The sequence below is a fragment of the Rhinolophus sinicus genome, linkage group LG05 (assembly GCF_036562045.2).
Source record: "Rhinolophus sinicus isolate RSC01 linkage group LG05, ASM3656204v1, whole genome shotgun sequence".
Taxonomy (NCBI): Eukaryota; Metazoa; Chordata; class Mammalia; order Chiroptera; family Rhinolophidae; genus Rhinolophus; species Rhinolophus sinicus.
In genome coordinates this window covers 138,718,674-138,742,116 of record NC_133755.1, presented here as the reverse complement: position 1 = coordinate 138,742,116, position 23,443 = coordinate 138,718,674, and the positions used below count along the sequence as shown (strand labels likewise).

General features: G+C 40.2%; 1 protein-coding gene across 6 annotated transcripts in view; it reads right to left on the bottom strand.

The window, feature by feature from the left end:
- Positions 1-23,443, bottom strand: part of CCDC162P (coiled-coil domain containing 162, pseudogene) — a 164,459-nt gene that overhangs the window by 86,014 nt on the left and 55,002 nt on the right. For all 6 annotated transcript variants that reach the window (XM_074333386.1, XM_074333388.1, XM_074333385.1 and 3 more), the window contains exons 17-19: positions 6,076-6,276; positions 5,239-5,360; positions 3,063-3,291 (exon numbers count right to left, since the gene is read on the bottom strand). In XM_074333386.1, coding sequence (XP_074189487.1) covers positions 3,063-3,291; positions 5,239-5,360; positions 6,076-6,276 — 552 coding nt within the window. The remainder of the gene's footprint in view (positions 1-3,062; positions 3,292-5,238; positions 5,361-6,075; positions 6,277-23,443) is intronic.

The following is a 23,443-nucleotide window of genomic DNA, read 5'->3' as shown; positions in this document are numbered from 1 at the left end:
ACTTTTTAAAATACAAAAAAGGAAATTTCACATATTAAGAAAAATACTATCAGTGGCACAGACTCTGGATTCAGGTTTCCTGGGTTCAAGTCCCGGCTCTGCCACTTACAAGCTGCGAGACTGGTGGTAATTTACTCAGTTTTGCTGTCTCTTAGTTTCCTCGCCTGTAAAGCAGAGATAAGGATAATAACAGTACATAACAGGCACTAATAGATAACAATTACCTAATAGGATTGTTGAGAGGGTTAAGTGAGTTAATAGATGGAAAAATGCCTGGTACATAGTATTTGCTGTTACCATTATTATAAATGACGTAAGCCAAAATAAAGAATAAAATGACAAAGACAACCTAAATAGAAATAGAAGTCCCTGATATTTTTCAAGTATTTTGGTGACCATAGAGGGGTTTGATAACAATTTCTTATAAATCCCTCTAATTTATTTTCACAAGATCCTCATAAAGTCGGCATCACAGATACCATTATTTCCATTTTATCAGTGAGGGACCTGAAGCAACACTGAAACTTTCCAAGGTCACACAGCAATACCAAGAGTAAATTAAGGCTTCCTAATTCCAAGTACAGTGTTTTACAGTAGCCTAAACAGTCTTTACAGTGCTCCTCCACTCTGAGCCAGCCCTGGGCAATCTGTGAAATAACCACATTGTTCATTACGCCCTCCTGCCATGGTTGGTTCCTCTGCGGTGATAGCTTTGCTACCCTCTAATATACCATTCCCCGCAAGGACCCGTTTGGGGACCCCCTGTTCTGCCTTTCCCGGTTGGGCTGCCTAAGCAAGCACAGGCTCCCTTATTCATCCACTTACCACCTAAGGCCTTGTCTGCTCAAGGATACAATTTCTAGGCTCCTGAAGTCTTCCTAAGTGATAAAGACATTTATTAAACTAATTCCTACATGTCTTCTCAGGGCAATTCCTGCCCCCTTTTCTGGTCTAATACAAAGTTTAATCTGAATATTTATCATTTCTAGGTCCAAATTTGAACACATTTCAAAAATAGTAATTATTAAAACTATGTGGCATCAATGGGAGCCTACACAGGTATTGCAGATATTTACTATGATTTATAAGAGAGTTTCAAATACATTTTAAAAATCTGGTACCATGGTACAATGTTAAAAGAATCCTCAGAAAATGATAGCAGAATACATGACTGGTAATTTAGGGAAAAATTCAACTTGAGTCATACCTCACCTCTCTCTCTCTTCCTCTCTTTTTTCCTCTTCTTCCCTTCCTCCCTCCCTCCAGGTGGAATACTGAAGGAGTCAAATATTTTTTAAATAAAATGAAAATATTAAGAAATCAGAATAAACAAGACAAATATGAAACATCTAGGGGAAGATTTGCTTTCTGGATTTAGGAAGATAGAAGAAATCACAAAGGAAAAGATCAACAGATTTTACTATATGAAACAAAGTTTCTGTTAAAAATAAAAAGACAAATTGGGGGAAATATTTGCAGAAAACATCATGGACAAAAGGGTTAAGGTTTTTATTTAAGAAGAATTCATGTGAGTGGATAGGAATGACATTAGGATTCCAAGAGACAAATAAACAAAAGGGAAGAACAGAAAATTCACAAAATATACAGCTAGTAAAAAGACATTGGGAAGAACATTTTGTCTCAACAAATAGCAAGGTAAGGAAACCTAACAGTGTAATACATCTTTTTAATGTATGGATATATTAGCACAGACGTTATATGCTTACACTTAATACTGTACAGTGTGGCAGAACTGGTACTCCTGTAGTTTACTGGTGGCATTATAATTTGGCACAACTTTTTTAGAAAGCAATCTGCCAACATGTATCCAAAAACTTAAAGTTTGTTTCAGCAAGTTCACTTCCAAGATTCAAAACATGGAAAAATCTGTAAGCATGGAGATACTTTTAATAATAGTGAAATACTGGAAACTACTTGACTGCCCATTAATAGGGAAATGGTTAAATAAGTGATGACTCATCACTTAAGGGAATTATGTGGTCATAAAAGTGAGTTTAAAGACTAGTTAGCAATGTAGAAAAATATATAGTATAACGTTAACTGAGAAAAACAGGAGACAGCTTTGTATGAAGGATATGATTATAACTATGTAAAACATGCACGTGAAGAATATTTGAATTCAGAAAAATGATTATGAATGCATTTGAGTGGTTATATTTAGGGTAATTTTTTTGCTTTCCTCTTTTAGCTTTGGCTAAAACTCTGTATTATATTACTTTTATCAACTTATAATTAAGTTAAAATAAAGCAAAATTTTAGTTTGAGAAGGAGGGGATAGAAGGCCGAGCCTGACATGTGAAACAGATATTTTTGGCATTTGAAGCCCTTGCAAGTTCCTTTGTCATACAGCAAGTACCCACACAGAGTTAAGGTCAAATTGAAAACCCAGGCTCAACTATGACAGCCTTAACAGAAAAAGAAAAGAATTAAAATTCATCTCCAAGCACCATGTAAATTATCAGGCTGTAGTTTGAACCACAGATCAGCAGAGCTGGAAGGGGCTTTAGAGATCTTCAAGCTCACCTACCGCCACTCCCCTTCAAATACACAAACATAATGTCACAGAATAGGGAAGTGAGGCTCAGAGAGGCTAAGAGACTTGCTCAGAGTCACACAGCAAGTTAACGGCAGGGCTGAACTTAAAAGTCCAGGTCCCTGACTCCTCACTCTCCTCTACCATATCTTAGCTCATGACAAAAAGTGAATTTTAGAAAGAGCCTTAGTGGAAAGAAAATATATATTTTTTAATTAAAATGTATATTGTTAAAATAGAAATAATAAACCAGAAAACACTTCCCACATACCTACATTTCCCTTTTAATTTTCATTGTAGCAGCATTCTGATAAACCAGAAACTTTGACCAAAAATGAAAAAAAAAAAAAAAATCACATAAAAATGTTGGCAAGACCTAGGATGATGATCTGTCTCTGGTCAAATCGGGGAGGAGTAGAGCCAAACAGGAAAACAAAGCTAAGCAGTAACATCTGGGAGAAAGCATTCTCTTTGCCAAGGACCCACCTCCCTGCTTCAGGGAACCTACATCTTTCTGGAGCTGTGCACAGTACCAGGACTCGGGCTTGGCTGGAGTGAGCCACACATCCAGGGCCAGCCGTAGTACGCGTCGCTCCAGCAAGGCCAGGCCGCTGGCTGACGTGGGCCTGCAGGTGAGGCGGGCCTCCCGGAAGAGATGCTCAAGGGCTCTGGGAATGAGCGATGCCAGGCCCAGGGACGGGTGGAACTCCAGCAGATAAACGTTTTTCAAAGCGGGGCTTAAAAAGAGGAACAATGAGTGACAATTTTACACAATGAAGAACTGTTTCTAGATATCTGAATTTATGTTTTTAAAGAACAATCCCTGGTTTAAAGCCCTTTTAAACCAGGGCGTTATTTAAAAAAAAAACAATAACAACAACAAAAAAGAAGTGGGAACTTGAAGGGGTCTCAGAGGCTGTCCAGGGAACCCATCAGATTATACAACACGCTCTTTGCTTTAATGTGACCCTTTTAAAATCGGAAGACATATAGTTTATTGTCAGAGCCCTACAAGAATAAGATTCTTAAACTGTATATAACAAACTGGTCAACATTCAATATTGTAATTACTATTTCGTCAAATATTTGAGAACAAAGTTACTTAAAAGTGACTATATATTAAACAAATAATTTCCTTGGTTAGTTTCTATTTATAACTTGAGTCTCTCTTTTTTTTTTTCCTTTCTATGTCCTGCAGTGTCCTCTGATTACCAGTCTCAGGGATCTGGGGGCAGTCCCCAAGGGAGGGAGCTGAGTTATTTTAATCACCCCATGGGACATATCACCTGAGTCTTTATCCCTTGTTTTTCCCCCAAATAGTAATGGACAAAAATAATTTTTTAAAATTCTATACACGACTGCTAGAAAACTCATGTTTTCCCTAAGGATGCTGTATTTTATAAATGAATGAGGCCAGAAATAATAAAATTTGTCTGTGGGTATTCCTTTGGAAATAGAGGATTTTATATGGAAGTCTTATACACAAGCCTTTATCTACATACATAGAACTAAAGAACACAAATACTTCTTAAATCTATGCAAATGGGATTCCTCTTAGTCCTAGATCTTAAAAAATAAAAACCTGTGGCTGGAAAAGAACCTTATCAAGCAAGTACCATTTGCTTTTGAGACTATTCTGTCAGGTTTTAGTATCCATGTAAGCTTAACTAGCATGTTCTGCCAAACACCATTTCCTAAACAGTAGATTCTTGCCACTGCAAATTGCACATACATAACTGGTGTCTTAAGCTTATTGCAGTGAAGAAATCAGTCCTGAGAAAGGTTTGTGAAGAAAATGCAGTCTTGTGCCTGGGACATCCGCGGCTCTCCAGAGACAAGGCTAGAAGCTCAGATACGAAATCTCACGGCACCTTGCTGGTCCCCAAGATGACACCATACCTGCTGCGGCAACTTCTCACTGAAAGTCTGCCTGGACTGCTGAATTGTACATTTCACAGGAGCACAGGGCCATACCTGTCGTTCACATTTATGCTTCCACCTCTTAGCACACTGCCTACTGGTACATGCAGTACTCAACTAATATTTGTTGGTTGTGGAAAGGAGCTGGACAATTTCTCTACCCATCTGAAGGCAACAGAGGGATTGAGCCACATAGACCAATGTGGGCCTTGTCACCCACTTCTAGGTTCTCTTTACCCGCCAAGGCTAGAAGGGAATGTTGGGGGGGAGAGCATACTATATATCAAAGGGGTGACTTAAAATATACAGCCCCTTTGAGCGGTCTCAGGAAATTTAATCTGTCCCTTTAAGGGGTGGGGGTCACATGGTGAGTCTGCAAAAAACCTTTTGGTGACACTAGAAAAAAGAAATTCCTTTTTGAGAACATCCAAGTTTCATATATGTCAGTTTGTGTGGAACCTCTGATTAAATCCTCTGAAGGCATTTGAAGAGCAATGGCTTTTTTCTTTAGGACGTCTCAAGGGACTGAAGATTCTGCACCCAGTGGCATAATTTTAAATTCGACCTTCCTATTCTTCATTATTTACAAAACAAACAGATATTGAGAGTGCGATGGAATCCCTCTTCTGTGGCTTTTATAGCTACTTCTCTCATCTCCCCAAATACTTGAGAGGTGCTTTGTAAAATAGTATTTAGACTTAACATCATACCCTTAACTTATCTAGAAGATGAAATGTCAAATATATAAGACAACACCAGCTTACCAGCTATTGTTGATGGAAATAAGTTGTTTGCAAATTATGTTAAGGGGAAGTCCAAAGTTATTGCTACCCTCTGGACGGCCTTCTTGCCAAAGCCTCTGGACGTACTCACGCTGATGCTCTATCTAGAAATGTAGCATAAAAGTTAGAATTAGAAAAGTTAAACTTTCCCATGGATGTGAGTTACGAGCCTTGGCATGAGAAAAACATCAGCCCTTTGCAGCTCTTCATTATTTGACTAATTTCCGCCCAGACATAATTTTGAGGATCCACTAATACAGGAACACACCGGTCTCTGAGTCTGAGCCTAGAATCAGCTATAAAAAGCAAAGGTAACCAACTTCAGACAGTCTTAAGAGGCACAAGAAAACTTTTTGTCAAATAATTGACTACATGAAAAAAATTCTGACCAGGCTTTGAGGTAAATGTACTGTAACAATCTTATTGCTTTTCCCCAGAGGACATACATGGTGATTGTTCCCTTTAGTGTCTTAAAAATAGTCACAACATTTAAAAAAATAAGCATAATTTTATACATCAATGGCTAGTAAAGGGATACACTTAGTTCTTTCACTATGGATAAACTGTCATCTAATGAAACCAGGTTGTCCATTCTTTGTGGCCCATTAAATGGAATTAGGGTTGGAAACCTCCTTTGAAGACTGTAGTTGTGCTTGGATTTCAACAATGCGAATGAGCTTACAAACAAACATGCTGTACATGCCACCCTCGAAAACCCAGCTCCTGGACCCACAATGAAAGGAAGAGATTATTTTCACTTCCGGCCATGTTTTCCATCTTCTTCTCACACGTAATATTTTTAAGCCCCACTGTACTCACGTGCTGGTTGATGATGCCCCTCACTAGCTGCAGGTGAAGCCGCAGGCAGGTGCACTCATCTTGGTAGGCCTTAATGAAATACGGGTGGCTGAGGTCAAACCTTGGGCACCTGTGCATGATGTCAGCCATCACTTGTGCTAAGGCAAACCTCTCCTCGGAGTCCAACACATGCTGGTAGGCTTCAAAGTAACTGTCGAGAAGCTGCAAATACGGTTAAGAGTCAGGAAGCAGCAGAGGAAGCTGGGGCACAGCAAAGAGACATAAGGCCCCACCCACTCCATGCTTCACAAAGACCCTGGGCACCAAGCAGGAGAGACACAGCGCTGAACCTCCGGGTCTGGGCCTGGTGTGGGCAGCTGCAGCACCAGTGCCACGCAGAACAATTAGTAAACCCACAGACAGACTTAGGGAGGGCGAGGGAAAGAATACTCGTTTTGCCTTTGTCCTCTCTTAACCCTGTTCTCCCTAGAGAAACGCGGGGTTACATAATGAATAACATAACATCTAATAATTATAAGCTCTAATGACAGTGCATTCAATGTCGCTTCATCAAATATATTTATCTCCCACACCTTTCTTCACAGACACATTCTCCCTCTCCCAGTTTACTCCATCGCAAAATGTAGGCAGGCAGCCCCCTCCCCTGTTCGCCACCCTCAGCCCCATGTCTGACTCCCTTTCTTTAATAGCCTGCCCAAATTGCACCTATGTAGAAATGATGGGGGGTGGTGTGGTAGAATGGATGGCTGAGGGTGCAAGTTCCCCCATATACAAAGGCATTTCTCCCAGACTGGACTCCACTATGAAACGCCTGGGGTACAGAGCTCTCAAAGGCATTGAGGGAGCTGCTTTTCTCCTGGAGTTCACAAGTCTTTTCTAAAAACCAAAGCAAATTCCCAGACACTATGATTGAAGAGGGTTCTTAGTGAGGGATTCAGAAAGAGATGCTCTTTATTTTGCTTTTACATTTGTCGGTGAGCTTAAGGAATTTCTGTTCTGTGTGTAAGTTCTATTTGTGTGTAATTACTCATGGTGCTAATCATTAAAAGCTCTTCAGAGAGCACTGGGCTGGAATCCCAAACAGGGACCTAGCAAGATAAGGAAGTAGTTCTGAACAATGTAATTACTGTTTTGGGGTTGTTTTACAACCTTTGTTGGCCTTAGACACTCTTATTTTTTGGAGACCCTGTCCCACATTTTAGTAAATATATTAAAATGTACTCACATCCCAATCAAACTGTTTTCTGTAAAAATGTTAAATGATATGTATAATTTTGGTTTTCAGATCATTTGGCTATGAGCAACACAATTAATGATTGGCTATGATTTCTGGGTAGTATATACTTGGGAATTCTTATGAAGTGAGAAAATCCGCTCTATAAATTTCAAGTGTAATGAGATGTTTATAAGCGGTCAATTAACAAAGTTTTTATACTTTACAGACATGTAATTAAGCATTTATTGATGTCTATTTTGTGTGTCTTTTTCATATTTTGGAGTAATGCATTTTTTCCCCCTCAGATCTCAAACATTTTCAGTGGTCCCTGAAAAGCTCTTAGAGCCTAAACATTTAGTCTATAACACTGGATGGATAAATTGGCTCTGACTGGAAGCTTCTGAACTTTTATTGCCACTGGTCTTACTATGGAATGAATTCCTTTCCTCTGTCAAACTAATTCAACACATCCTCCCTCAGAGTTTTAGCTCAAGATGTCTCTCCCCAAACAGTCTTCTTTGACTACATAGCTCCTCTCATGGAGGTTTCACGCTTCTGAAAGGTCTCATCTCCTATTGCAGCCGTATCACCAAAGACACATGCACCTGCCCAGTGTGTGCATTAATTGGGAGCAACAAGTGAATTGCTGAGGTTGCAATTTCTACCAACCCGACAGCCTAGAACACTTTGAGATGCCTTAGAGAAAGAGTGTGTTTTGTGTCCTTGGGTGTCGGTCTTCCTGGTGGTTTGAGGCCAGGAAGTCAGCCCTCTTCTCAACAAACTAAGGATTTTCCTAAAAGGAGATAAGGAGCCTCTTTCATTGTGTGGAGTCCATAGCTAAGAATGCAAAACTGGATAGAACTGAGACGGTGTAAGCACTATTTGATGATAGGAGGCAACAGCGCGGAAGGCAAAGTGAGGTAAAGGAACCAAGCAGCAAGAAGAGCCAGCAGTGCCTCCATCTTGCCAATCATGGCTTCCCAGGCTCCCAAGGGAGGTGAACAGTTGAGAATCAGTAGCAGACTAGGAAACAAATACTGCCTTATTCATAGACAGCCAGTCCCTGAGGGTTTCAGTGCTGAGGTTCAAAGAGGGAGAGCCTGGGGCACTTTATTTAGCATCTGATTTTGCAGTATGTCCTTTGGGAAACATTGGTCTAAGGGACCTTGGTGCCAACCACAGGAGGCTGATAGCTCAGGACACACTGCACGCCACAGGTTAGACACTCCCACATCTCAGAAGGTGAGATGAAGGATATAGAGGTGAGATGAAGGATACAGAGATCGTCTTGCCTTACAGGGTGGTCTAGGTTACCTTGTTCCATCCACAGAGCTCTACTCTAGAATAACATTCAATTATTAAAAAGCAGAAGACAAAGCAGAAACGAAGGAGCGACTAGGAAGGGTAAGATGGTTATCACTAAATATAGCTTAGGGGGAGGTTAGGACAAAAACAATTACTTCCCTAAATCATTCTGGACTAACCTGAATCTTTTTGGCTGGGCTAGGGCAATCCCAGGAGCTAGTTTGGGGCATTTGTATCGCCTTGACCTGTTTTTGTACAAAAAGCCCTATTGTTTGGTTGCTTGGCAGGGGAAGTTCCTGGGGAGGGTTCTTGCTGGTAATTCCAATCTGGTGATACTAGGTTGCAGTCTGGTGCTAAACCACCAGACTCACTTTTGTTGTTGATAGGATTGCCAGGTTTAGCAAACAAAAATACAGGTCATCTAGTTAAATCTGAATTTCTGATAAACACTGAATACTTTTTTAGTATAAGTATGTCCCAAATATTGTCATATTTTACCTGGCAACCGTACCTCTTGAGAAGGAAAACGCAGCTGTCTTTTTAAATTGATAAGGCTTTTTTCAAGCTTTGGCCTCAACATCGAGAAGCTTTCAGGTGGACCCTTGCATAATTTTATTATGAATTCTTTCCCTACAGGGGTAGGACTGTGATCTTTCCACCTCACAGGTTCTATTTATTATCTGTTTGCTAACTGGCCCATTTCCATTTAAATTCTGGGCTGGTATTTGTCTAAGGAGTCTTCCTAGCCTGTCAAATGTCACCTGTGTGTGTCAAAGGCCAACTCTCAGGCAAAACAATTAGTGGTACACACTAATGGTAGGCATCAAATATTGGAGGAAATAGAAAAATAGCCAAAACAAATACTTTCAAACCTTACTGTGTTTATACTAGTTTTACCTCAAACTTTTTTTTTAATTTCTCAGGTTTAAAAAACTTAAAAAAAATAGTATTTTAGGTCAAATGAAAGCACAAAACAGAAAATCAATGCTAGATGCAACCGGTCACAGAATTTTTTTTTCCTTTGTGCTCCGAACACTAATTCAAATTACCCTGAAAATGTGTCTTCTGGTGGCTGTGGAGAGAAAAAGCAGTGGGTACAAGTGTCACTTAGGAGCCGGTATAGCTGATGCCTGGCTTCTCTAAGAGTCCCTATATCTACCTAAATTCACACCAGCTAAAATTTTATGAGTGTTCATACATAATATGGTTACTTAAGGATTTAAGACAACCCAACGTGTTAGAGCAATTCTGAACTCTAGTGATTCCGATATATTTAACAATCAAAAACAGCTGAGGAAACTTGGCAGTAGAAACAGTGCTGGGGGGAATCAATTGTACTCTAGATAAAAATCTGTTTATCCATTAAAAATAGGCTCTTTTGACAGCATTTCTGATTTAGAAGGCTACATTTTACAGTTTTGGCACAGATAGCTCAGTTTCTATTGGGGAACTTATTCTCAGGGTAGAAAAGAGGGAGATATTTGCAATGATTGTTTTAAGGTAAAATAATTTCATGTACCACAGAAGAAACTAGTGGGCAGCCCTGGTAGCTTAGCACAGAATGAACCTCAGGCCGAAATGTGGACAAATTGGTTTGTTTTTCAGTCCTCTCTATCCTTCTACTCTTTTCTGCCAATGAGTCCACCTGGGGCTTCCATAGGAGGCCTAGAAGCACTAAAAAGGAAGGTGGAAAGAGAGAGTACAGAAGAGGGGGGCTGTTTAAAACTCATGTCTGGACCAACAAACACGTCGAGTTTTGAGATTCTGTCTTATTTACATTGAATGCAGCTTTTCCAGTTACTACACTATGAATCTCAATCTCTCATTTATTCAGTTGGCCAAAGTAAGGTTCTCACTGGCAGATGAAGGTTGCAGATGCAAACTCTGTAGAGGCCAGTTGTCTTTGAAAAGAGGAACAGTTTTCAAAGCCCAGGGCCTGCACCCTGTAAAGCCCAGCCAGCTGTTTTAAAAAATTGGGTGACCTACATCTCCATGAGCAACAGAGCGGAGAGCAGATAAAATGGTAAACCATCTATTCTACTAGAAAAACAATTCAAAGAAAACATTTCCATTTCCCCATCTGCTGACCACGGCACAGTGCACTGTAACCTGGCTTCCGCCCCTGTAACTCCGCTGAGAGTCCCACACGCTGGCCATGACCACCTGATGGCTGACCCCACCGCCTGGCTTTCAGGACTTCTCTTTCTTGGTGTTTCACTGCACTCCACACTCATAACTATTCTCTACTAGTTAAGACACTCCCTTCCTCCCCCCAACTGGCTTTCATAACACTATTCCTTCCTTTTCTTCTCCAGTCTCCTTGGCTATTCTTTGTTCCTCTCACGGATTCTTATTCCATGACCTTTCCATTAAAGGTAAGTGTTACCCAGGGAACCATTTCAGACATTGCTGGCTTTTTTTAGTCATTTTCACTCATTACTGTGATTCAACTTCCACATTGATACCTTAGCTCATACCTATTCCTGAGTTTCCAAACTACAGCACCCACAAAATATTCACACCTGGATTTTAGCAAACTCTCCTTACATGCCTCATGTCCTAGATACAGTGTTAGTGTTCCCTCTAAATGTCCCTCGTCCTGCATCTGTTTCAGTTAATAGCCTCCTCCCTGACCCTGAGGAAGTTACTTTAATTCTACTCTTATTCTCTCACTCCAACATCCTGCCTTCAAATCCTGCATTCCAGTTCTACAAAGTGCTCTCAAGTCTGCTTCACCTTCCTAGTCTCATTATTACATCCTTAGTGTAGTTCCCCTCCTAACTCTTCAAGTCCCTGTTGTGATAACTGCACTTCTTTTCTCCGGGAGCTTTCTATTTCAATCCATTCTCCACACTGACACCCAAATAGCTATGATATTAAAATAAAGCTATGAGGAGAACAGTAAAGATGGCAGAATAGGTAAATGCCGTGCCTGCCACCTCCCGTAACAAAATTATAGAACAATCCACCTCGAGAATCATCTAAAGACCAGCTGAACAGAACCCCTATAACTAAGGTCATAAAGAAGAGGCCACATTGAGACTGATAGGAGGGGCAGAGGTACAAAACAGGCAGACCCCAAACCCAAGGTAGTGGTTGAGCATTGGGAGGGGCATCTCAGTGGCAGAAGTACCCCATGAAGAGTAAGGGGTCCCAGCCACACACCAAGCTTCCCAGTCCAGGGGTCATGAGCCAGGAACAAGAGTCCTTACAACATCTGGCTATGAAAATCAGAGAGGACTCCGTCCCTCACAGTGAGACAGAAGGTGGCTTGAAACCCAGATGTCCTCTTAAAGGGCCCACACACAGACTCACTCTTGTATGAACTCACCCTGGGCACCAGCAGAGGGTCAGCAACTTAAGAGGCGCCAGAGACATACTAGAAAAGACTGAATTGTGTGGTTCTAGATGAGGGCTAGAGGGACAGCTGCCATTGTCCCTGTGTGGAGTCTGCCTCATGTGTAGCCTACAGGTAGACACCATCTTTCCTGTATTGAGCCCTCCCCAAAATCTGAGACCACATGGGCCTGGTGAACTCTGCATGAGCCCCACATTGGTGACCCCCTGGAACCCTGTCCTGCCCAGCAAGTACAGCATCGTGGGGGCCCTCTCAGCTCTTCGGCAACCAGCCCTGTCCCGTAAACTGCAGGAGGCTTATTCAGCAGCAGATGGCCCATGGCAGCCTGGGAAATTTTCAGTGGTAGGTGGTCAGCCCCATCTCGTGCTGCAGCCCTTTTTGGGTGCTTCTCAGGAATCTGTTGTCATGAGGTGAGTGGCAGCTAGCCATGGTGTTCTCTGGGCATTTTTCACAGTAGACACAGGCTTAGCACTGGTGAAAAAACTGAATCTGCATTAATTTTGTGAAAACCACCAGCCCCACCCCAGTGACTCCCTGGGAACCCACCCCAACCAACTCTGGCAGCATTGGTGGAGGCACAATCAGCACTGATTCAACCAGCCCTGCCCACACTGTTAAGGAGGCTCTTTAAGCAACTGAGCCTTAGAGGCAGCTGGCAGGTGGCAACAGGCCTAGAGGTGCCCTGGGACTCTTGCTCAACTTCCCCAGGCCCAATACTGGTGGCAGTCATCCTTGGTTCACAGCAAGGCCACCCCCACATGCCTTGAGGTCCAGCAAAGGCAGCAACCAACTGCATATAGCTTTGTAGCTCCTACCAGGTAGCCCTGGGCCAGTCACAAACAAGGCTGAAATTGGCCTGCATGGGAGCCCCCCCAAGAGACACCAGAAGCAACACACCCAGAGTCTGGCCTTAGACCACACGAGAGCACTACCTGGTTAGCCACACAAGCTACATGCCCAAAGGTTGGTCTCAACAGGCACAAGAGCCCACTGGGGCAAATCCTCCTCTGAGGGGTCAGTGCCCCCACAGCAGCTCATATGTTGTAGGCATAGCCAATCCTCACAGGTCAGTCAGCTTGAGAGTCAATTCCACCCATTGATGTGCCAAAAGCAATCAAGGCTCAACTACAGCAGGAGGGCACACACAACACATACAAGGGACACTCCTGGAACACAGGTGACCCGGCACAGGTGACCTGGGAGACCACACCACTAGACCACACAGGACACCTACTACATAAGGCCATCCAGCAAAGATTGAGAGACATAGAAGATCTACCTAATACACAGGGGAAAACACAGAGAGGCAGCCAGAATGAGGAAACAAAGAAACATGTCCCAAATAAAAGAACAGGAGACAACTCCAGAAAAACACACACTAAATGACATGGAGGCAACCAACATACCAAAGACAGAGTTTAAAACACTGGTTATAAGAATGCTTAAGGAACTTAGCGAGAATTTCAACAAAGAGATAGCAAGCATAAAAAAAGGACACAGAAGCCATTAAAAAAGGACCAGTCAGAAATAAAGAATACAATAAGTGAAATGAAGACTATACCAGAAGGAATCAACAGCAGATTAGATGAAGCAGAGGATAGAACCAGCGATTTAGAAGACAAAGTAGCAGAAAACACCCAATCAGAACAACAAAATGAAAATAAATAAATAAATTAATTAAATGAAAATAGTTTAAGGGACCTTTGGGACAAAATCAAGCACATCACAGGAGTACCAGAAAGAGAAGAGAGGGAGGAGGTGATCGAGAACAGATTTGAAAAAAATAATGACTGAAAACTTCCTAACATGGTGAAGGAAATAGACATACAAGTCCAGGAAGTGCAGAGTCCCAAACAAGATGAACCCAAAAAGGCCTATACCAAAATACACTATAATTAAAATTGCAAAGGTTCAAGACACAGAGAGAATCCTAAAAGCAGCAAGAGAAAGACAACTAGTTAATTATAAGGAAGCTTCCATAAGACTGTCAGCTGATTTCTCAATAGAAACTTTGCAGGCCAAAAGGGAGTGGCAGAAAACAGAAAACATTCAAAGTGATGAAAAGTAAAGTCCTACAACCAAGACTACTCTACCCAGCAAGGTGATCATTTAAAATTGAAGGTGAGATAAAGAGGTTCCCAGACAAAAAACGCTAAAGGAATTCATTACCACCAAGCCAGTATTACAAGAAATATTAAAAGGACTTCTTTAAGCAGAAGAAAGGAGAAAACAAATGAACAAAGATAAAAAATATGAATAATAAAATGGCAATAACTATGTACCTATCAGTAATCACCTTCAATGTAAATGGATTAAGTGCTCCAATCAAAAGACATAGGGTAGGGGTGACGTCATAGGAATGGCGGCAGCGGGGCGCACTTTTTGAGTTCTCCTCCGGATCATATCAGAAACGGGACATTTATAACCCATCAAAGGACTCTCTGCTCATCACGCAGAACAGCTAAGAGACTCATGCAAGGATTACTTGCAGGTGGGAAAATTGGGCGAGCAGGGGAAGAGGGAAGTGAGCGGAGTGGAGACACGGTCCGCACCTGTGGCTGTGGGGACGAGGCCCGCATCTGCAGCGGTGGAATCTCGGCCGACATCCGCAGCTACAGAGACACAGGGGATCCCAGGATGGAACAGAGAACACAAAAGCCAGGAGGTGGGCTGTTTCCCTGCGTCCCGCAGTGGACCTCTCCGGCCGAGGGGGCAGCATATCCAGCATTTGAGGCAATAACCTCAGCTGATACCTCCAGTTAAGCCCTAGGCCGGACAAAGGACACAAACTCCATACCTGGGCCACTCCCCCTGCTCTTCCAATCCTACCCCCGCCCGTCCAGAGACGTGAACTGGCCCCTGAATTGAGGAGTAGTGTCAGATTACAGAGGAGCCTTGGTGCTCGGGCTCTGGGAAGACTGGCGGGTGGCTCTGGCCCAGAGAGGAGGCTGGGAGGAGTGTGGTTTTTGCTGGACTAGGAGAGAGGGGACTCCTCTGCCCCCAGCCACCATCTTTTCTGGTTTACGGAAGAGTGTGACACAGCTGGGCTGGGAGAGAGAAGACCCCTCCATCCCCAGCCCCCACCCTTTCTGGCCTGCCTAGGGCGGGGCAATTACAACTGCGGAGGCACTCCCAGGGATCAGCAGCTCAGAAATCTCCCGCCTGCCACACACACACACACACACACACACACACACACACACAGAAGAAGTGCCCTAAGACTCAGGAGAATTGGACACAGGGCTGGTGGTGCTACTCTCAGTGCGCATATGTGCAGGCAAGGGCAGAAACTGTACTGGCTTTGTAAAAACTACCGTCGAGACCCCTCAGCCCCACGCATCTAAATATGCAGTCCCAATGTCACTCTGGGCACCAGGTGACCGGCTCTGCCTGCATAATACGCAGGGGACTCTTTGGTATAGCAGAGGACAACCTGGAGATTACTTGGTGACCTTAAGCCAAGACTGGTGCTGCTTTCTGTTTTGTTTTGTTTTGTCTTTATATCTTTGATATCTTTGCCTGTGTTGAGTGGGGTTGTTGGTTTTTACATGTGAATGTATTTGATTTTTAATTTGTTGTTGTTATTGTTGTGCTTGGTGATTTGCTTTGTTCTGAAATTGCCCTACCAGTGCCCAGCTTAAGAGGCACAAGATTCAACATACCCAGAGGCCAACTCCAGACCAAACCAGAGTACTACCGGGCTTGACCTACAAGTGACAAACCCAGAGGAAATTCTTTACAGGCACAAGAGACCATAGAGGCCAAACCACATTTAATCGGTCAACCCTCACGCAGCAGAACACCCTGCAGTGGGCAGAGCCAAGTCTCACAACTAGTCAGCCTAGGAGTTAACCCCACCTACTCAAAAGCGAAAAGCAATTAAAGATCTTTAACAGGACAATATATACAACACAAGAGTCACCTTTGGAGCACACGCAGAGGAGAAGAACGAAGTAGTGTAAGTCAAATATAAAGGACACATACTACATAAGATAACCCAGCAAGAACTAAGAATGCTAGGGGATCTACCTAATACATCAAAGCAAATACAGAGAGTCAGCCAGAATGGGGAAACAAAGAAACATGTCCCAAATAAAAGAACAGAAGAAACCTCCAGAAATGGAACCAAATGAAACAGAGGTAACCAACCTATCAGAGACAGAGTTCAGAACACTGATGATAAGAATGTTTAAGGAGCTTAGAGACGACATCAAGAAGGATGTAGAAATCATAATGAACAACCAGTTAGATCTAAAGAACACAATTACCGAAATAAAGAACTCACTTGAAGGAATTAACAGCAGGTTAGATGAAGCAGAGGATCGAATCAGCGACTTAGAAGACAAGTTAGCAGAGATCACCCAAACAGAACAACAGAAAGAAAAAATAATAAAAAACAATGAAGATGGTTTAAGAGACCTCTGGGATAACATCAAGCGCAACAACATGCGCATCATAGGAATACCAGAAGGTGAAGAGAGGAAGCAAGGGATTGAGAACATATTTGAAGTAATAATGTCCGAAAACTTCCCTAACCTGATGAAGGAAACCAACATACAAGCCCAGGAAGTGCAGAGAGTTCCAACCAGGATAAACCCAAACAGGTCCACACCAAGACACATTATAGTTAAAATGGCAAAGGTTAAAGACAAAGAGAGAATCCTAAAAGCAGCAAGAGAAAGACAGAGGGTTACATACACGGGAACTCCCATAAGACTATCAAATGACTTTTCTGCAGAAACATTGAAGGCCAGGAGGGAGTGGCAGGAGATACTCAAAGTGATGGAAAACAAAGGCCTACAACCTAGATTGCTTTATCCAGCAAGGCTATCATTTAAAGTTGATGGAGAGATAAAGAGCTTCCCAGAAAAGAATAAGCTAAAGGAATTTATTACCACCAAGCCAGCATTGCAAGAAATACTAAAAGGACTTCTGTAAATAGAAGAAAGATGAAAACAATCTAACTACAAATTTAAAAATGGCAATAACTATGTACCTATCAATAATCACTTTAAATGTAAATGGATTAAATGCTCCAATCAAGAGACATAGGGTGGCTGAGTGGATAAGAAAGCAAGACCCTTGTATATGCTGTATACAAGAGACTCACCTCAGATCAAAAGACACACACAGGCTGAAAGTGAAGGGTTGGAGTAAGATATTTCATGCAAATGGAAATGAGGAAAAAGCTGGAGTTGCAATACTTATTTCTGACAAAATAGACTTTAAAATGAAGAAAATATTAAAAGACAAAGATGGGCACTATATAATAATAAAGGGATCGATCCGACAAGAGGACATAACCCTAGTAAACATCTATGCACCCAACATAGGAGCACCTAAATATATAAAACAGATATTGACTGACATAAAGACAGAGATCAACAGTAACACTATCATAGTAGGGGACTTCAACACACCTCTGACAACAAGGGACAGGTCTTCCAGACAGAAAATCAATATGGAAACAACAGCCTTAAATGATACATTGGACCACTTGGATTTAATCGATATTTTCAGAGCATTTCACCCCAATGCTGCAGAATACACATTCTTCTCAAGCGCACATGGAACATTTTCCAAGATAGACCATATGTTAGGCCACAAAACAAGTCTTGATAAATTTAAGAAAATTGAAATCATACCAATTGTCTTCTCTGACCACAGTGCTATGAAATTAGAAATGAAATATACAGGAAAAAAACTGGAAGACACACAAATTCATGGAGGCTGAATAACATGTTACTAAATAATGAATGGGTCAAGCAGGAGATCAAGGAAGAAATCAAAAGATATTTCGAGACAAACGAAAATGAAAACACGATGACCCAAAATCTATGGGATGCCGCAAAAGCAGTCCTAAGAGGAAAGTTCATAGCATTGCAGGCCTACCTAAAGAAACAAGAAACATCACTAATCAACAGTTTATCATCACACTTAAGTGATCTGGAAAAAGAACAACAAAATAAGCCCAAAGGGAGTACAAGGAAGGAGATAATAAAGATCAGAGCGGAAATAAATGAAATAGAAACTAGAAAAACAATACAAAAGATTAATGAATCCAAGAGTTGGGTCTTAGAGAAGATAAACAAAATTGACAAACCTTTAGCCAGACTCATTAAAAAAAAGAGAGAGAGGACCAAATTAATAAAATCAGAAATGAAAGAGAAGTGACAACAGACACCGCAGAAATACAAAAAATTTTAAGAAATTACTATGAGCAACTATATGCCAACAAATTTGACAATCTGGAAGAAATGGACAATTTTCTAGAGGCATACAACCTTCCAAGGCTAACTCAAGAAGAAACAGAAAACCTGAATAGACTGATTACCACCAGGGAAATTGAATCAGTAATCAACAATCTCCCAACAAACAAAAGCCCTGGACCAGATGGCTTTACAGGTGAATTTTACAAAACGTTCAAAAAAGAATTATCACCTATTCTCCTCAAGCTCTTCCAAAAAATCCAGAAGGAGGGAAGACTCCCAAACACTTTTTACGAAGCCACTATCACCCTGATCCCAAAATCAGACAAAGACACCACAAAAAAAGAAAACTACAGGCCAATATCGCTAATGAACATAGATGCAAAAATCCTCAACAAAATATTAGCGAACAGAATTCAGCAATACATTAAAAAGATCATACACCATGATCAAGTAGGATTCATCCCTGGTATGCAAGGGTGGTTCAACATCCACAAATCAATTAATGTGATACACCACATTAACAAAATGAAAAATAAAAATCACATGATCATATCAATAGATGCAGAAAAAGCATTTGATAAAATCCAGCAGCCATTTATGATAAAAACCCTTAAGAAAGTGGGAATAGAGGGATCATATCTCAACATAATAAAGGCCATCTATGATAAACCCACAGCTAACATCATACTCAATGGGGAAAAGCTAAAACCATTCCCCTTAAGATCAGGAACAAGGCAAGGTTGCCCACTTTCTCCACTTCTATTCAACATAGTGCTGGAAGTTCTAGCCACAGCAATCAGACAAGAAAAAGAAATAAAAGGCATCCAAGTCAGTAAGGAGGAAGTAAAACTGTCATTATATGCAGATGATATGATACTATATATAGAGAACCCTAAAGACTCCACCAAGAAACTATTAGAGCTGATAGATGAATTTAGTAAAGTAGCAGGATACAAAATTAATATTCAGAAATCAGTTGCATTTGTATATACCAATAATAAAACATCAGAAGGAGAAATTAAAAAAGCAATCCCATTTACAATTGCTCCAAAGACTATAAAATACCTGGGAATAAATTTAACCAATGAAGTAAAAGATCTGTACTCAGAAAATTATAAGACACTGAAGAAAGAAATGAAAGAAGATACAAATAGATGGAAACACATACCATGTTCATGGATAGGAAGAATTAATATAGTTAAAATGTCCATACTGCCTAAGGCAATATACATATTCAACGCAATTCCTATCAAACTACCAATGACGTTTTTCACAGAAATAGAACATATAATCCTAAAATTTATATTGGACCATAAAAGACCTCGGATAGCCTCAGCAATCTTGAGAAATAAGAACAAAGTGGGAGGTATAACAATACCTGACATCAAATTATACTACAAGGCTACAGTAATCAAAACAGCATGGTACTGGCATAAAAACAGACACATAGATCAATGGAACAGAATAGAGAGTCCAGAAATAAATCCATGCCTATATGGCCATTTAATCTATGACAATGGAAGCAAGAATGTATGGTGGGGTAAAGACAGTCTATTCAATAAATGGTGCTGGGAAACCTGGACAGACACATGCAAAAAAATGAAGCTGGACCACCTCCTTACACCATATACAAAAATAAATTCAAAATGGCTTAAAGACTTAAATGTAAGATCTGAAACCATAAAATTCCTAGAAGAAAATATAGGAAGAAACTTCACAGACATTACCTGGAGTAAGATTTTTACTGATATATCCCTCGTGCGAGGGAAGTAAGAGAAAAAATAAACATGTGGGATTACATCAAACTAAAAAGTTTTTTCACAGCAAAGGAAACCATCAATAAAACAAAAAGGGATCCTACTGAATGGGAAAAGATATTTGCCAATGATGTATTGGATAAGGGGTTAATATCACAAATTTATAAAAAACTCACTCAACTCAACTCCAAAAAAACAAACAACCCAATTTAAAAATGGGCAGAGGACATGAAAAGACATTTTTCTAAAAAGGACATACAGATGGCAGACAGACATATGAAGAAATGCTCAACCTCACTAACCATTAGAGAAATGCAAATAAAAAACACAATGAGACACCACCTCACCCCAGTCAAAATGGCTATCATCAATAAATCAACAAACAACAAGTGCTGGCGTGGATGTGGAGAAAAGGGAAAGCTTGTGCACTGTTTGTGGGATTGCAGATTGGTGCAGCCACTATGGAAAACAGTATGGAGGTATCTCAAAAATCTGAAACTGGAACTACCTTATGATCCAGCAATCCCACTCCTAGGTGTCTATCCGGAGAAATCCAAAACTCCAATTCAAAAATCTTTATGCGCTCCTATGTTTATTGCAGCACTATACACAATAGCCAAGACATGGAAACAACCAAAATGCCCATCAGTAGATGACTGGATTAAGAAACTGTGGTATATTTATACAATGGAGTATTACGCAGCCATAAAGAAGAAAGAAATCTTACCATTTGCAACAACATGGATGGACCTAGAGAACATTATGTTAAGTGAAATAAGTCAGACAGAGAAAGACAAATACCATATGATCTCACTTATATGCGGAATCTAAAGAAAAGAATAAGTGAATGAACTAATCAGAAACAGTTTTGGAGACATAGAGGAAAAATTGAGGGTTGCTAGATGGGCAGGGGGGTGGGGATAAGGGGGAAGGTGAGGGGTTTAGAAAATAGTCGGTAACCACAAGATGGCCATGGGGTTTTGAAAATTAATTTGGGGAACATAATCAATAATGTAATGATTTCGTAGAGTATCCGATGGACACATGTCCCATTTGGGAGACCACCTCAGGGGTGATGTAGATATGTAGATGCCTGATCTCTGCACTGTACACCTGAAGCTGAACAGTAATGGATGCCAACTATAATTATATATATATACATATATATGTATATATATATATATATATATATATATATATGTATGTATATATATGTATATATGTATATATATGTATATATATGTATATATATGTATATATGTATATATATGTATATATATGTATGTATATGGTTACAAGAAGCGGAGTACAGCATTAGGAATAGAGACAGTGGAAACGTAATGGCTCTGTGCGATGTCAGAGGGATAGTGGATGGGGGGAGGGGGGTTCACACAGTGTGAGGGATATAAATGATAAACGTCTAAGTATTGCTTTGTCTTGTGCACCTGAAATTAATAAAATTTAAAAAAAATTTACAAAAAGGAAAAAAAAATTTTAATGGAAATATTATAAACAATAAAGATCTATGCAAATAAAAAAAAAGACATAGGGTAGCTGAATGGATAAAAAACAAGACCCACACATATGCTATTTACAACACCTCAGATTGAAAGACACACATAGGCTGAAAATAAAGGGATGGAAAAAGATATTTCATGCAAACGAAAACAAAAACAAAAAACAAACAAAAAACCTGGGGTAGCAATACTTATATTAGACAAAATAGACTTTAAAATAAAGACTATAATAAGAGACCAAGAAGGACATTACATTATGATAAAAGGATCAATCCAACAAGAGCACATAACTCTAGTAAAGATCTATGGGCCCAACAAAATAGGAGCATCTAGATATATAAAACAAATATTGACTGACATAAAGGGAGAGATCAACAGCAACACAATCATTATAAGGGACTTTAACATCCAATCAACACCAATGGACAGATCTTTCAGACAGAAAATCAACAAGGAAATGATGGCCTTATATGACACACTAGACCAGATGGATTTAATTGATATTTTTAGAGCATTTCACCCCAAATCAGCAGAATATATATTCTTTCCCAAGACAGATCACATGTTAGGCACTAAACAAGTCTCAATAAATTTAAGAAGATTGAAATTATATCAAGTGTCTTCTCTGACCACTATGGTATGAAACTAGAAATTAATTACAAGAAAAAACGGACAAACACACGGAGGCTAAATAACATACCACTAAACAATGAATGGATTAACAATGAGATCAAGAAAGAAATCAAAAGATACCTTGAGACAAATGAAAATGAAAACACAATGACCCAAAATCTATAGGACACAGCAAAAGCAGTCCTAAGAGGGAAATTCATAGCAATGCAGGTCTACCTCAAAAAACAAGAAAAGTCTCAAATAAACAATCTAACTGTGCGCATAAAGGAACTGGAATAAAACAGCAAACAAATGCCAAAGTGAGTGGAAGGAAGGAAATGATAAAGATCAGAGTGGAAATAAATGAAACAGGTGAATAAAACACAATACAAAAGATCAATGAAATCAAGAGCTGGTTCTTTGAAAAGAAAAACAAAATTGATAAACCTTTAAACAGACTCATCAAGAAAAAAAGAGAGAGGACCCAAATAAATAAACTTAGAAATAAAAGAGAAGAGACAACAGACACCACAGAAATACAAAACATTCAAGAAAACACTATGAGTAATTATGCACCAACAAATTGGACAGTTTGGAAGAAATGGATAAATTCCTAGATGCATACAATCTTCCGAGGATGAATCAAGAAGAAACAGATAATCTGAACTGACCAATTACTACTAATGAAATTGAATCAGAAATTAACAAGCCTCCAACAGACAAAAGTCCTGGACCAGATGGCTTCACAGGTGAATGTTACCAAATATTCAAAGAATTAATACTTATTCTTCTCAAACTATTCCAAAAAATTCAAGAGAAGGGAAGACTCCCAAGCTCATTCTACGAGGCCATCATTGCCCTGATTCCAAAACCTGACAAAGACATTACCAAAAAAGAAAATACAGGCCGATATTTCTGATGAACATAGATGCAAAACTCCTGAACAAAGTATTAGCAAACCAAATTCAATACATTCAAAAGATTACACACCATGATCAAGTGGGATTTATTCCCGGTATGCAAAGTTGGTTCAATATTACCAAATCAATTAAAGGGTTACACCACATAAACAAAATGAAAAATAAAAATTATATGCTGTTTTGTGGCTTTAAATTTACCCTTGTAACTTGTTGCACCAATCACTCCTTGCCCAACTGCTCTCACCCACCCACACCTGCCATACATTTCTAAAGGCCATACTAAGGTCAGTTAATTTCTCTGTATTTCGCGGAGTGAGGGTTGTCCCTGACAAGACAATGAATGTGAATGGAGTCATCATTCATTCTCATATTATAAAAGCATACATTTTATAAAAAGACCTAAATTATATAGCCCTTTAGCAAATTTTGCCTATAACATAAAGTAGTATCCTTCATATTTTATATTTTGTA